Source organism: Apus apus, chromosome 7 (assembly GCF_020740795.1).
Source record: "Apus apus isolate bApuApu2 chromosome 7, bApuApu2.pri.cur, whole genome shotgun sequence".
Taxonomy (NCBI): Eukaryota; Metazoa; Chordata; class Aves; order Apodiformes; family Apodidae; genus Apus; species Apus apus.
In genome coordinates, this window is record NC_067288.1 from 10146199 (window position 1) to 10162459 (window position 16261).

The 16261-nt window shown below is 36.6% G+C and overlaps 1 protein-coding gene across 2 annotated transcripts in view; it reads left to right on the forward strand.

Annotated features, from left to right (window-relative positions):
• The window catches only part of VAV3 (vav guanine nucleotide exchange factor 3), a 155566-nt gene that overhangs the window by 102550 nt on the left and 36755 nt on the right, over positions 1-16261 (forward strand). For both annotated transcript variants that reach the window (XM_051624781.1, XM_051624783.1), the window contains exons 18-19: positions 1080-1102; positions 3973-4018. In XM_051624781.1, coding sequence (XP_051480741.1) covers positions 1080-1102; positions 3973-4018 — 69 coding nt within the window. The remainder of the gene's footprint in view (positions 1-1079; positions 1103-3972; positions 4019-16261) is intronic.

A 16261-nucleotide genomic window follows, 5' to 3' on the forward strand; every position in this document is an offset into this window, starting at 1 on the left:
CCAGCCTGAACCAGAGTGCTCGGCGTGTGCCCCGTCTCAGCACGTCTTATCATCTTTGCATAAAATGCTGGAAAGCCAAAGACTTTTTTCCCCCCCCCCACTTTATTATTTAATTTTTAATATTATTTTTTGTTTTAATCAGAACAAAATCTACTTGCTTTTAAAGCTTTTAGTTGATTTACTGTGACTGTGGTTTACTGTTTATAAGATATTACAGTAAAAGTTTTCAAAGGCGATGAAGTACAGACTGGGCATGTGCAGTTTTGTGCTTTGCCTCAATAGTGTGTGCAGTCCTAGAGAGCACTCACAGGTAAATACAGCTGCATGTGCTTTGATAAGGAACCGAATCAAAACCTAGAATACACCCAAATACCTCTTATCCAATTAGACATTCAAAGAAAAATATAAAAATTCAATCCTTTTTGTGTCTTTTGTGATGTGTAGTGGTATGTGTGTGTAAAGGTGTTATTGTCATGATGCAGTCCTTCTGATCTCCCAGAAGGCTTTTTTTTTCCCCCCTCCTTATTACATAGTATGAGAAAAGACTTAACAAAAGTCAAATAAAACACTAATGACTTCAGAGTCTCTGTAATACTAATACATTGCTGAAATACAGAACATTTTACAGCTAGAGGTATATATCATCTTGATACATGTTGGCATGCTATGAAAACACAGATAAGAAAAGCTGTAAACTTGACTTACGATGAAGAACTCTAGCTTTTAAACTCCTAACAAGTCAATATTTATGAAGTATTTTCAAAATGTTCTAAACGCTTATGAAGTCAGCAGACCAGATTGCCATGCCACTGCTGGAAGGTGCTGTGTGTTGGGCAGCAAGCAGCCTTTCCCAGCCAGCTGGCTCTGCCTGGCAGGACCGATGGGTGGGAGGAGATCACAGCTGGGTTTGCGCAACAGGAGCTGGTGCAGCCCCGGGGTGCTGCGGAGGCTGCAGGTATCAGGTAGCGAAAGGAGGCAGCAGGGTTTTCAGTAATGCAACACAGCACAGCCTGAGATTGCTTTATAAGAAGCGTACAATTTACAGTTGACAATAATGCCAATTTTCACTTATGTTTCAGAACACGGGAACCTGAAACATGAGGTAAGGATTTGTTTTTCTTTTCATGCGGTGTTTGTTTTGTCAGTGACATAGGAGCTCCTTATTTACTTTGTGCATGTGTTGTTTGAGCAGGTAAGTTTCTCTTCTGTATTTAACAGCAGATTTCTTTAGAAAAGTGGAAAGTACCAAGTTGTCTAAGAAACAAGATATTAATAATTAAATATAAAAGTATTCTGTTCCAAGTGTGAGTCAATTTTCAGTTGATAGGGCTTAATGCTGAGAGCACTGGAAAGGGAGGAGATGTATTTTTTAAGTTAACGTTAAAAACAATATCGCTTCACAATTGATATCTAGATCTTTACTGTTCCTAAACAAAATTTAGGAGTTGGCTTAAGAGTACTCTTTTTTAAATTATAATTTTTAATGCAAGTGAGCCCTGCTGGGGTAGCATGCTGGCTTACCTTGCCACCACTCCAAGACGGCTGCAAGCTACCCTGGGTGGTTTTCTCGCCAGCTCCTCATGCCTTTCCACTGAAGTACAGAAGGGCATGGCATATAATAGTTTATAGCAGTTATTCTAGATCAGAATTCTAAGGTAATTTAAATGCTTAAATGATATATTGGTTATGAACAACACAGGAATATGTATGTTACTTCTCTCCCCAAGCATGTCTGTGTTTTCTGTCACTAAAACGGGTACTGGGATCGGAAGGACCGTTTCTGCTGACGTGACTGGTGCCAGGGGAGTTGTGTGCAGGGCTGAGCACATCTGTGCTCTCTGATGGTTGAGCTCTTTTTGGTGTTGCTGTGACCCCAGACAGTGGTGCGGGCCAGACGAGGGGGTCCCCAGCACCCTCTGGCGAGCTCCTTGCTGCAGGCCTCAGGTGGGCGCTGGCCGCAGCAGCAGGCACCGGTGTCTGGGGGGCCTGGCTGCGACAGGTGAGGCGGCAGGGGGAGCTTGGGGTGAGGAGCGTGCTGTGCTGCCACAGACCTGTGCCCAGGGTGCTGCTGCAAGCCCTCTCTGCTCACTGCTCCCCCAGCTGTGCTTCCCACTGTGTGCTGCCTGGCTTTTCACATGCCTGCCTAGAAATACCCTCTAAGTAAGGGCTGGGAATATGGAAACTGCAGCACGGTCCATTCGCCTGACACGCTCCCGGTCCTGCGGCTGGCAGGCCGCACTGGGGAGCAAGAAGCAACTTGCCCGTCGGGCCTTGCCAACGAGGTTGCCAGACTCGGTAAACCTAATTGTATTAAATATATTGGGGCTGGATGAAGAAAATACATATACTGGTTGTATCTAATCCCTTCCACTCCTTGGCTTCTCACCCCTTAGCTTGATTAGTAAATATTTTTTTGTGAGGAAAAAATGGCTTCCTTTCTGGGGCTATTGATTTGCTGTTGACTGTCGAGTTAATCCAAATTGTCAGATTGCTTTCGTTTTTACGAAGACTTTTGTTCAAGTGCTTCCTTTATTTCTCTCTGTACAGAAGGGAATTTGAGGATAGGCGAGGATGTGTCATTTTGGAACACATGGATTTAGATTTCATCCCAGTAATGTAATAAAATGTACTTAATGTACATTTAAGAGTTTTTAAGAGTTTTGAGCGTATTTTCATGCAGCTCAGGAATTATTTCCCAATAATTGTTTCCCATCTGGTTCTTTGATGTATATGACTTATGTGGTCACAGAATTATTGTATTTTTCTTTTGTTTTAGTATCTTTGTTGTAGTTTGCTTTTACCACTCCTGTCCCTTTCCTTCTCTAGTTCAAATCTTCAGTTACTCACCACTCTGCATCAATCCTTATCAGCAATGTTTTGTCCATTTAAGAAAATGCTTAGGGTATAATGGAGCTTTTTGTTCTTACTCAGCAATATTACCTTTTTTTTGTAGCAGCAGTTTTCAATGTTACTTCTTTCCACTGCAGACAAAACAAAACTTGCATCCTTTCTTTAATTAGACTTAAAGGAAACAGAGAAAGTGTGTCCAAAGACTCAGGAGTCTGAAAGCTCTTTTTAAACTAAGCTGTTAGTTTTGCCAGATTGCTAGAGGGTTTAGTAATTTGGTTGTGCCTCAGGGTGCTGCTTTCTGGCTTGCCTCAGTGTGTGTCCTGCATCAGCTTATATCAACTGCAAGTAAATGGGAGCAACCTAATTGTTCCCTTTGTTATGCAACATGCTTTTCTCTGCTTGGTTTGATTAAAAAATAAATGCATGAGCCTTCATGCAAGCTACCAGTTAAAGCAAGTTTGCAAAAGCCTATCTGTAGTTCCCAGATAAATACTATTTCACATTGAAATTTTCAGGGATCCCTATTAAGTGTCTTGGAGTATAAAATACATGAAAAAAAAAGTCTAGGTCTTGTCAGAGGATTTTTGATTTCTCACAGCTCTGATTAATATAAATTCAAAAGCAAGTGGGGGGTGAGTTATTAAGTACATTTAAGTGCTTGCCTAGAGAATCAGGAAATAAAGACTTGCATAGGAAATTCTAGCTACCTTAAGTACAGAGTAGGAATAGTGGACATTTCTACCTTATTAAAGCATTGCAGGCAGCTTCAATACTTTTGTGTTTGTGGATATCTTGAGGGGCTAAATGGCATATCTTTCCACTATCCTAATTATAAATTATTAAAAATGAAATTTGTTCTTGATATCAAAAGATTTTTTAATAAATCTGTGGGCTAAGAATCTTTTAAGTCTAGTGTCAGAAAAAATGGGAGATATGAAAAAATTATCTCCTAAGAATGTTTTTCAAAGTATGATCTTTCTACAAGATAAAGATAATTGTGGTGGTGGTTGGGGGAAATAAGAAAACCAGCTTTGCCTAGTAGATTGTGGGAACGAAAGGAGTGCAATGTGCCTACAGGAAAACATGTTTATTCATATTCTTGATTTGTGTTTTCCTATGCAGAAACGAACAAATGGAATTAGAAGAAACTCCAGACACGTGGACCCAGGTTTGTCATGAGTTTTTAGTAGTTAAACATTAAATCAAAGCGAGAAAGCTGTAATTGACTTTATCAAGTTGCATTATGAACACTGTTGTAATGCATGCAGTATTGAGAATTTTATTGCTAAAGTTGTGAAGGTCTACAGTGATTGTTCTGTGATTTCAAAAAGAAGGTCAGCTGATGGAACTCTTATCTACATTTATTTATTTTGTTTAAGCAGTGCTTTAGCTGTGTCTGAACAACAAAATGCCTCTGGACTTTTGGTTAACATGACCCACCCTACTGTACTCTGCAGTTTTAAAAGAAATAACTAAGTGATGAGAAGCAGATAGTTGCTTATAAAGTTTAGGCTCTGATCTGCTAAGTTGTGGGTATTCTCAGATGTCTTAACTGTAGTGGTGCTCAGTGCTTAGTTATATTGAATATGAGTTGTTCTTCTGAAAGTTATAAAGAGATTTCAGTTTTATGTAGAATTTCAAAGTGATTTTATTCTTCCCTTTTGTTTATAGTAGATATTTTTGTGGAAACATGGCAGCAGCAGCAGCCCTTAAGAAAATTAAATGCTTGCTTATAAATTGTGTACTCAAGTGGGAGACCATTTCCTCTAGAGACCCATTATGTGTCTTTATAAATAGTTTTTAGTGTAACTGTGATATTTTTAGTGTCATTTTTTACAGTAATTACATTTCTGTCTTTTATGTTTCTTGTATAGTTTAATTACTGGAAATTTGTTATGCAGATAATATTTGGAATAAAACTAAGCTGTGGATTATTAAATATTTCTAAATGTGGACACCTGAGAATACTTGGAGTCAAACATTAAACAGGATGGCAACTCTATACACCACATTACAGCCTGGCAGAGCAAAGCACTTTTCAAAAAACTAGGAATGCTGGTTGCACCACTAGCGTTGCAGCTGCCTTGGGTCTAAAAGTCTGAATGTTGTAACTAGCTGAAGCAGACCACACCTTTCTTACTCACTCACTTTGACATGTTTTGGAACACGTATTGTCACTTGGTTCCCTCTAGAAAAAAAATTGCTTCATGATACTCCTAAATTTTTCTTCGTTGTTGAATGAAGTCATTAAATAAAAAAGAAGAGCACCCTGTAACTGAAAATTATTACACACAGAGGGAGAAACATCAAGAAAATAAATTAAATATGCAGAAGAGGATGAGAATACTTCCAAGTGGGGACTGTTTGAGTTCTTCCTATTTAGTGGTATATGTTGCAGTGAAGTGTAATGTATACTTGCAGCGTAGTCCTTACAGGTTCAGATCTTTAAACATAGCTATCTCATGTAGACTCCTAAAAGGTTAAGTAATTTAGAGTATACTGGTGGCTGTATTTGCTGTTGATGTCTGATAGAAGTATCTACTTGATCTTTATATATAAGGATACTTTAAAATTAGTTTTCATTGAAGGCTAAGTACCATTCGAATCACTAGAGTAATTGAATTAAATAGATATTTAACAGTGGGATGAAACCAATGCTGAGAATATGGTTCTGCTCCCCCCACCCCATCCCTTTACCTACACAGAACAGTTCTTTTGAGTTGTTGGAGTAGTCTTATTGAGTACAGTTCTTGGCCCCATTGTATTTTGGAAAGCCAATAGAAATGCAGAACATCCTTGTTATGTTTAGGTCCCTTTATTAGAGATATTGTTGCAGAAGACTGTTTTACAGAATTGCTTCTGACATTGTAAATAGATTTTAGTAAATAATTGATAATGAAAATGTATTACTAACATGCTCCATATGTATACTTTGTCAGTTTTCACATTGAGCCTTTTTATTTGAATTTTGTCAGCATACATGTCCTGAGTCCTGCTATAACTTGGTGGAGCTTTTAAAGACATGTATGTCTTTGGTAAACTCCTGGCATCTCTTTTGCATATTCCAAGTAATACTGCTCATCAGAATGCACAATGTGTTGAGAGACAGAAGATGCTCTCCACAGATCTGTTATTTCAGCCATGTAATACTGCATTGATCCTAAGAGCTGTTCAAGAGCACTGGCATATAAATCTCTGGAGTCCTAGCACTAGGGTGCTTTTTTTGCTGAGAGAGGTAATCAAAGTCAGAGATAACATATAAATCTTAAGGTGCTTTTTTTAAAAAAAAAGAAAAAAGAAATTAAAAGTTTGCTGCCCGGACTGGTTTATTGCTACTTCTGTTGTATATTACGTTTCTGAAGCATGGGTGCTAGTTTAGGAAAGCAGGCATTTGCTGTGAATCAGTAACAGGCACCTACTGTGTCGAAATATTGATGGAGTTTGATATCAGCAGTAGCTGCTCTTGTTTTTGGGCTGCAGGTATTTTAGCCTAACTTTCTCAACATCATGTTCTGTCTTGTCTCTTCTTGTTGTTTCTTTAGGTGTTTTAGTAAAGAATAATGAATGTAGGAGAAATGGTAGAGTCAAGTTGGTGTGTTGTGGTTCTCTTTTTATGCTTGTTAGAGCCAAATTCAACATTTACTGGCGCAGCCTAGCCCTGAATGAAAAATCCTTTCAGTTTGTTGAGTCATACTGAGAGTAGAAGGATGGTCTAAACAAAACAATATTGGAGGCTACTGGATTAAAATATCTCTTGTCTTCCGCTGGTGAAGCTTATTGATAGGGGAACCTAAGAAGCTGAAGTGCCCTAAAAGCGATAAGTTGTTAATGGCTGTTTAATTTGTTTTTATTTGAAATTTTGGTAAAAATTTTGACAGTGACATTTTATTCCTTGACATTTGCTTTGTGCTGAGTAAGAAGGAAGGGTAGAAGGAAAAGTGATTAATGGATGATGAGGCAGAGAAATTCCTGGTAAATGACAGCAATGAGAAAATAAATGTTTGCAGAAACTGTACAGGTGAAGAACAAACTGGAAAGCAAAAGAAAAATTACTTGGTCTTTTCTTTATGTGACTTCCATCTGTGGTCCAGTTGCAGACAGCCTCCTGAACTGGGCCATTTATGAAGTTTTAGGGCAGAGAGGCTTTAGGTAACCTTTCTTTTGGATTAATCAGCAGATAATAAAAGCCATTGAGAGAATGAACCTGTAAATGCATCTGCACCTATAATGTCAGGAAAAATTTTTTGTCTAGAATTTGCATTTTACTGTAGAACAACATGATTATTTTAAAAAGTATTTGTGGATTATTAGATTGGTGTCAGTTTTTGCCTAGAAGTGATATTTATATAACATTTATTTCCTTGTGTAATGAATGTCAAGAGAACTTTCGTGCATGTGATTTGCACTACTGACTTTAATGATAAATGGACCATTCATATGTATATTTGTAAGCGTAAGTTAAGGCTTTGAATTTTTTCTTGAGAATGATGATGCAATCCAACCTGTTTTTTTAACAGAAATAATTGGGTATTTTAATAGAAAATAATTTTTAAACTCAGCTATTGGAATAATACAGTGTATGTTTGCTATATTTTGGTTTTTTTAATGGTATAGTCTAAATTTGATGGATTCACAGCTTGGTGTTTTTAACACTAGCTTTACGCAAAACACTTCTGCTAATATAAACATTGGAACTTTATTCTATGAAAGTGTGAAATTATATTTCATATCAGAAGCATAAACTTGAATAGTTAAAAATAGAACACTAGATTATATTCAAGATTCATTGCAGAATAAATTCAAAATCTGATCTATGAAAGAATGTCACTGAACATGGCCTGACTTCTTATTTCTTGATAAGCATGGGTTAAAGCTTAGAAACCTTAATTCTGAACCAAAGGACAGAACAAACAGGTCTTTTCCTTTCAAATTAAGTAATATATTGAATGGGGGTTTTTTTTGGGAACATTATTAACAAATAATGTATACAATGCAATAGCTTGAGCAAAGCTATTTTTCATCCTGAAAGTTCGAAGTTCAAAAAGTATTTTTAAAAGTAAGTGTTTGTAATTCTGGTTGGTTTCTGGTCCATACTTGCTTTGTGAAACAATCCTGTAATATTGACTTTATACCGATTAAAGAGAAGAGAATCTGAGGAAAATAACTGGGTTTATGGCCTGAAATATATATGCTATATCTGTGCAGGGAGAGGTACAGAATTGGAAACATGTTTATTTTATTAGACTTAGTGTGAAATGAGCTACTGCATGCTTCATATTTTGCTGAAATGGGGTTGTGGAATCTTTTAACTGGATTGTGTCATTATATGTGATTACTAGACAGTGAAGCAATATTCAGATGTTTGTGTATTGTGGTAATGATTGCATTTCATCTTCACAGTAAAAATTAGAGTATAGTGTAATATTGGCAGTTTAAATTTCCTTTTCAGTTAAGAATTAGGTGTATTGGACTGTGAGACATTTCAACAATTTCTGACACAGTTTATTCTGTGGTATGCAAGTCTAATGTTGAGCTCCATTTCAGTGCCACTACATATGCCCAGCTATGTTATCATTCTTGATCAGTCTTGTATAAAGACTATCCAAGTTCTTGTATAAGAAAAGATAACCTTCTGCAACATGTAGCCAAGTGCTGAAAAACTGGCATTCAGAAATTTTTCTCCATTTCAGCAATGAGGGCAGCTAGCTGTGATTTTGGCTGAATCTCTGATGGTCCACTAGAAACTGGCTGTCAGTATCACTGTTGAGAAGAAGAATTTATCTGTGTTTTAAGCCACAAAGGTATACCAAAAAGGAAAAGCTGGTATTAAACAAGCATGCAGTATTTAGTTTTCCCTGTGAGAAGCTGACTGATGTTACTAGCAGTATCTCCTCCTTATGACTACCTTAATTTGAATTAGACAAAGGTAGCTTTTTTTTCCTTTAGTAAAGGAGTTTTGGTGCATAGAATCAAGAATTAATATCGAGAGGTGTTTTTCTGGCATATATGCTGGTGTTAATTATTTTTCCTGTCAATAAAAGGTAGGAGTGAACAGCAATTCCCTTTTAATAGTTCTTGTCTTTCCTTTCAGACTGAGTAGAGCAAACCGTTACAAGGCAATTTATTTCTGCATTTTCCCTCAGGACTTCGCTCAAAGTGCCACAGGCTTATTTCTTTCTCTGTTAAAGATCTATGAAAAGCTTCTTGGGGGTGTTGATGTGACAACATGAAGTACTAGAGTGTTCGTAAGACATTTCTTTAAGCTTTTGATACTATTTACATTGAACATAACTGTGTGTTTTAATGGCTGGTCAAAATGAAAATGTACACGAAGGAGCAGCTGCCTGTAAATTAAATCAGGGAAAGCCTGAAGGAATACTGGAGCAAAGAGAAATGTTTCCCGAAATTTCCATTAGCAAAGAGTGTGTTGTTTGGCAAGTTTGAGGTCTATTTCCACTCCTTACTGGTGTGAGATAATCTAATTAGGTTCATAAGGGTAAAACATCGAACACATCCTGCAACTGACCATGAGACTTGGAGATTGGCTGACTAACCAGAATGACCTGCTCATTTATGTCCTTTTGATTTACTTTTTGTAATTTCCTACTGTAGTTAAGAAATGCAGCCCGTGACTTGAAATAATGCAGCCTTTATGGCTTAAAAAAGGGAGAGAGAAATGACTTTTAGAGACTTGAGGGAACTCAAAGGTTTACTTCTCTTGGACGTAAAGTATTTCTAATAATGAACAATTGTAAAAAGTATACATAATTTTCTGTGTTTTCCTTAATTTCCCCAAATTATTTCCTATTATTTTCTAATGTTTGTGGAGCATTAGATTTCCTAAGTAGCCAAACTCTTTTCTGCATGGTAATGTATTAAGCTACAGAACTAAAAACTAGCTTTGATTATACATATATAACACATATACTTCACTTTTTGGAGGAGTTGATTAGATTATTGATGTTTTTTCCTTTCTAAGCTTAACACTTATGTTTTTAACACCAGTGTTTAAACAGGGCATATGAAGTATACAGTGCATGTCTCTGTGTGAACCAGGTGAGTTGCAGGTAAGAACTAGTTTAACAGGGCAGCAAGGAGCATGCTGCTGCAACAGGAAGGCTCCTTTTGCCAGCACAGAGGGAATACTTCTTGCTGCTGTGCTGTAGTGTTCTGAATGTGCTGGAGTCTTTCAAGGACTTGGATTGCAGCTGTAACCTGAACACCTTCTAGTATGATAGACATGTTTTGACATGTTTTACATCATGTGGCTGGGACTGTGTTGGGGTTTGAGACCAGAGTCAGTGAATTTCTTTGTGGTTATTGCATTCTTAGGAGCAGGTAGTGGGACAGCTTCCTCCGGGTGAACCTCAGCAACAGTGAATTCAGAGAGCTCACACAATTCCGTGTAATTTGTGAGATCAAATTAATTTATCTCATGTATTTATTAAAAATACATTTTGCAGTTAGAATCATTGCTTTTTTTTTACTGCAGTGCTAAAGCTGTGTGCTGAGCTATAGTTGCTTCCTCGTGATACAAGAAAGAACATGTCTCATATTTTGCAGCAAGAAATTTCCCACGAATGCATTTCTGGAAGGCAAAGCAGAGTTTTTTCTTCCAATGAGGCATTTCAAATACAGTTTAATGATTTTTTATTTGGGTGGTTTTATTATAACTTGAAATTATTTTTACATTCCTATTGGGGAGAGGTATTTTGAAAGGTGCCTGTCCCTTTGGCATCTCAGCAGTGAGCTAACATTCAGAGAAGAATATAGCCTTTAGCCTTTATTTTAATTAAACATCAGAAGACCCAGATGCCAAAGGGTGAAATACATTTATTTTGTCAAACCCTTTCATCCTTGTCTGGTTAGATTGTGAGATTAGTTTGTGTTTGAGTAATTCAGGCTCTTGTCTTATTAGATATATTTTTGGGACTGCCTCTATATTCTGAATAACAAACATTTTATTTTTTTCTTAGAGAAGTAATAGTATTTAATAAATGCTCAGCATTTTTCAGGTGAAGTGGGTTAACAGTCCCACAGTGCCTTTTTCTGCATAAAAACTCTTCCAACACTGGCTGTTTTAAGCAAAACATCACTGTTTTACAGATAACTAAATGGGAGTTGGCATTGCAGAAAAAAGGAACAGATTAAAAGTGGACAAAATGGGCTTACAAGTATGATCAATAAAACAAAAAATTATACTGTTTTCTGTTTTACATATGTACACACACACACACAATAGTCCAGCACTATTTAAAAAAAGTGTCATGTGCAGAAATCATAAGGCTCTAAAAATTGCCTTTAGATACCATGGCAAGTAGAAGGGGATTGGGTAGTATTTTGCTAAAACTTATGGGGACTTAGAAATCTCTTATTCATCTTCAAGAGGAGTATTGTATTTACCCTCCTATTTTCATATCTAATTTTAATCTTCAGGGTACTGTCATTCTGGGAAGGCAAAACAAAGATAATAAGGCAATGAATGATTAAAAACAGTCAAAAGTTACTGAATTTTAACAGTACTCTAAAGCATATGGTTTCTTTTTTTGTGGCTCACTCATTTAACTAAATCTGTATTTGATCACTACTTCAAAGTTATTCTCACACAAAGAATTTGGGAAACATTCTAAAACAAAAAGCAAACATCCCATGGGAGAAAAAAGACTGCTGAAAATTCACAGAAGAGATGCTCCCAGAGCTCCCAGAACTGCCTCTGCCTTTTGCCTGGGGAAGGTTCTACAGCTTAGTAGAAGGAGCCAGAGGCAAGACCCTGAGAAACTGATGCTGCTTTTCAGTAGAGTTTTTAATCTTCTCACCTCTTTGAGCTTCCCAGAGAACAGTGAGGCTGAGATAGGCTGCAGGCCAAGCTAGCCCAGAATCCTTTCTTCAACAGTAGCCAATTAAATGGATGCTTAAGGATAAAATATGGGGTAGGTTGTCATGGTGCTTCCCCCAGTACTTTGTTTTGTTTCTTAACCTTTAAATTTTTTTATATATATATAAAAAAATATTTTTTTTTTAACCTGCTGTTACTTTGCCTCCTATTTTTGAGTCTGGAAAGTGAATAACAAATGAAGAAATAATTAACACTTTGGTCACTGTCTCTATGCCACTCACAAGTTGTCTGTCAAATTCCTTCCAGTCATCTCTCTCTTAGCCTGAAGATCCATTATCTGCTTAATTCCTCTGATACAGAAGCTTTTCTCTATATCTGACCATTCTGTTTGCTTGTCTGCGTACTTAAAGGTCCAAGAGTGCCTGTGTTCTGCTCCAAGAAAGTTCTTAGCATTGGGACACAGCACAATTAGAATATAATCTTAAATAACTGATTTAACTGATGTTAAAGAATGCTTAATAATTCCTCTGAGATCTGTTGTCTATATGACATTAGCTGTTTTAGAGTCCGTCAGTGTATACGAATATTCCACCCATATGTTACTTTGTATTTGCTAAATTGCATCTTACATGAAGTTATGTCCAAATGACCTCCAAAGGTTCCTCCAAAGTTATTTTGTAGTTTGTAATCCTATTGTACAGACACTTCAGTTAATGAAATATTCCTTCAATTATTTGCAAATAGTGTTATTTCTAAAGAAAAAATCTTGCACTTTCTACAAGACTTAATGCATTTTTACTCCCATTTCAATACTGCTTAGTTTTTTGAACAACATAAGTCCAAGCACAGATTATTGTGAGTGACCCTTTTGGAAACGACCTTCTATTTGAAAAAAGAAAACACACAACAAACTACTGTTTTGAACTTTTACTGCCTGTCCTCTTGCTGCTTCTTTATCCCAGAGGAACTTTGCCTCTTATCATGAAATCTGGAAGAGACCCTCATAATGAGTCCTGTTAAAATGATTTTGCTAATCCATATTAATATATAATCTTGATCCTCATTTTCATTGTCAACTCTAAACAGTGTCCCCAGTTTTTCTTTAAAAAGTATTTTTAGAATTTACATTATATTTATCCATATATTCGCAAATTCTGTTTTTGTAGTAGGCTTTACCAATCTGTCTCGTACAAACATCAGGTATCTGTGTTGGGACTTCTACTACTGTTTATGACTGAGTTCCTTTGAACATTCACACTTAACCTCCTATTCCTATGGTACTGAGATGGTTTTAAGAAAAAGGTTGCAGATTATAATGAAACAACTCAGCAATTTCATATTTGAATGTACTTAGTGTTTCCACTAAGTGACAGTATAAAATTTGATCTGATTTGATTTTTTTTGGTAGAATCAATTAATCCAACCTCTTGTTTGTTTTTTTTTTAACACTTTGATTTGGTTTCTCCAGGAAAAAAGGTAAGGTACCTTTTTAAGGGGTTCAAAGCAAGCACTTGAGTTCAGCCCTCGTTGCTGCTCTTGCTGACCTGCAAATAAATAGAAAACATGTTCAATCTTGCGCTTTTCATAACTTGCATTTCTTAAGCTTTAATGTGTAACAGGGAATTAAATAGTAACTTCACTATCTGATACTTTGAAAATTGTACCTCAGTTTGATTAACCTTCAAGTTATTCTTTAACCAGCCCATTTGGAATAGGAGTTCTGGGGAGAGAAGGGAGCATAAGGCACTGTGTCTTTTAGTTCAGATGATAAAGCTGAACGTGTTTACTCTTCTTGGATTTTTCATTTAATTGAGTTTGACAGCAACAAATCACATGAAATAGGATACAACAACAAAAGCTGCATGTACAGAGCACAGCTTTCCTTCCAGAATAACATCTCACCCCTGGCAGTAGCATGTCTTGCAACTAGCAGTGATCATTTTAATACAGTTGAATTCACTTAATGCTACTTTATCTTCCATGAAGTAAATATGGTGTGGGCTTTTTTTTGTTGGTTTTTGTTTTGTTTGTGTGTTGTTTTTTTTTTTTTCCCTTTGTAAAACCCTTCAGGTTGCCCTATAGAGAGGATAAATAAGGAGAAAAGCTCAAAAGGAAAAAAACAGTATGAGACTGAATGATAGAGACTTAAATCTTTGGCTGTTTTTGTGAATTGTCTACTGGTTTTGTTATTTGTCTGTTTCTGGTGATACTGATTTAAATCCCACAATTGTACATGGCCCTGCACGTGGCTCAGGTGTCTGAGAAACATCGGTCAACTAAGCTCAAAGAGCTGATGCTGAGATTTAAGTACCTAAGGGGTAGTCTTTGTTAAGGCAGTGTTTTTGGGAGAAAGAACCAGCCCTGGCTGTTCTGCTCGTATTAGTTTGATCTCTGATGTAACTGTGGACTGTTGCTACAAGGTGTGGTGCTTTTTTTTTTTCTTCCACCCAGGTGTTCCCTTACTGCCCTTTCTTTTGAATCTAATGATCATCTGATCACAGGGCTAAGTCACTCCAATGAGATAATGGAAAACTAGTCCTGGGAGGAGGTGGTGGTGGCAGCCATGGGGAAATAAGAGATTTTTCTTTCTGATTGGCTTGCTGAACCAGCTCAGTCCTGAGGCTGCACAGATAGCAGGGATGCAACAGAGTATACTTATCCTGGGTTAGATGGAACATCAACCTGTACAATTTATCGCTTTCAGGTACGTTTTATGTCCTAACAAATTACCCACTGTTTGGTGGAGTACATAAATCCACATTCAAACTGGAAACATTAAATAGAAAAATCTTCACTATTGAGAATCTGAATATATGCGTTTCCTCAGGAGAAGGGAAAGAAACAGAGGTTTGAAGATGGAGTCTGTTGATTGTGCAGAAAAGATCAAATGATCATGGATAATTTCATTGTATATTTTTATTTTTATCTTTAAAGATAAAAGGACTTTTCTATATGTAAACATAGAAAATTGAGCTGTGTAACTTTTAAAACATTTTTTAGAGTTTGTACTAAAAACGAAAAAAATTTTCTTTGTTAAAAAGGTTGGAAGTTTGAAGAAACTTTAGTGCATCAGAATAGCACATAATTTTTGATATACCAATCCTGATAGAAAAGAAAGAGTAACTTCTAAAAGAAGACAGTGAGAGAAGATGTAAGGTATTTGCATTTTTATACTCAGTGGTCTGAGTGTCTGTGTATGGCTATGTCAACTGAATGAGGCCAGGGATACAACAAATATGCAGAAAAGCTGCAGGTATCACAAGATCCTTTTGGATACTGAGGAAGTTATTTTCCTGCAGTCTCAGTGCTTCAAATATGCAAAGTATGCAGCATAAAAACCAAATCACAAGTATTGATTATTTAGGGATAAATAATGATGATGTGGCAACATCATCCTTTTTTACTTTTAAAACACAATTTTTTTTTAATGAATGCCAGTTTTTTTCTCTTTTCTCAAAGAAAATAAGTTATTAGCTGTAAGCTATACAAACCAGAAGTTAATAAGCATACTTTTTGTAAGGAGGTTGGTTTCATCCAAGGCGAGTGTCTTTTAATTGCTTAATATAATGCCATAATTCTTGGTAACATTCATCTACAGATGCTTCCATGCAAAGAAGATCTATATGGGCCTGAAATTTTTTTGCATGTAGGCTAAGAAGTGTCAGCCAATATGTAGAAGAGCTGTCTGCCATGGTCAGAGTAGAGGCTGCAGAAAACAAAAGTAGTTTGAAAAGAAAGATTATAGGAGCATTTAACTTAAAAAGCTGGAGGATTGTGTAGCATTATGAAGAGGGTACATGCAGGTAAGATTCTTGTGTCATTTGCTGGAACCCATCTGCTTCCCCAGGCATCAGCCACTTCACTTTCACATAATGTAATAATGTAAAATTCCTCCCTTGCTATAGAACTTCTTGCAAGTAGCAGAACTAGAGACTAAGGTCTTTTATCTTGGAGGCAGATCCTGTTAATCAATACTAAGTACAAAAGAAATTGCATGAAAGATAATTTTTTTTTTTGCTTGATTAAAATCCCAGTGCATTTCCAGCAATGCATGCTTTTAATTTTGTTTTGAGATCTGTGAAAGATTTTAGGTGGCATCAGTGTGTGTTTTCATGGGTTATATTGTGCACAGTTACCATCTTGCTGTCCATGATCGTTATTTTAGTGCACAACGTCGTACACTGAAGTGAACACTGTAGTCAGCAGGATGACTAATTCCATTTGTGCTGAATAGACTTGTTGAAATGTAGGGCTGCCTACTGTCACGCTGTGCTTTCAGGCACACTGCAGGTGAGGTTTGACTATCATATTCTTACTGCAGTGCATTTATATTTTAGAAAGGACAAAGTTTGTTTATACTTAGTTGTCCAAGTTGTTTTCAAAATTATTCAGCCCGTGAATGCTCAACAACAGAAAAATGCCTAAATGCTCTACAAGATTAATGACATTTCACAGTATTAAAGTCAGATTCCAATGTGTAGCTCTTTCTCAAGCTTTTATCCTCCTGCTGCTTGCTGCAGAATCATCCCTGGGCAGTCAGAATGTACTATTAAAAATATAGCACTAAATAATTAC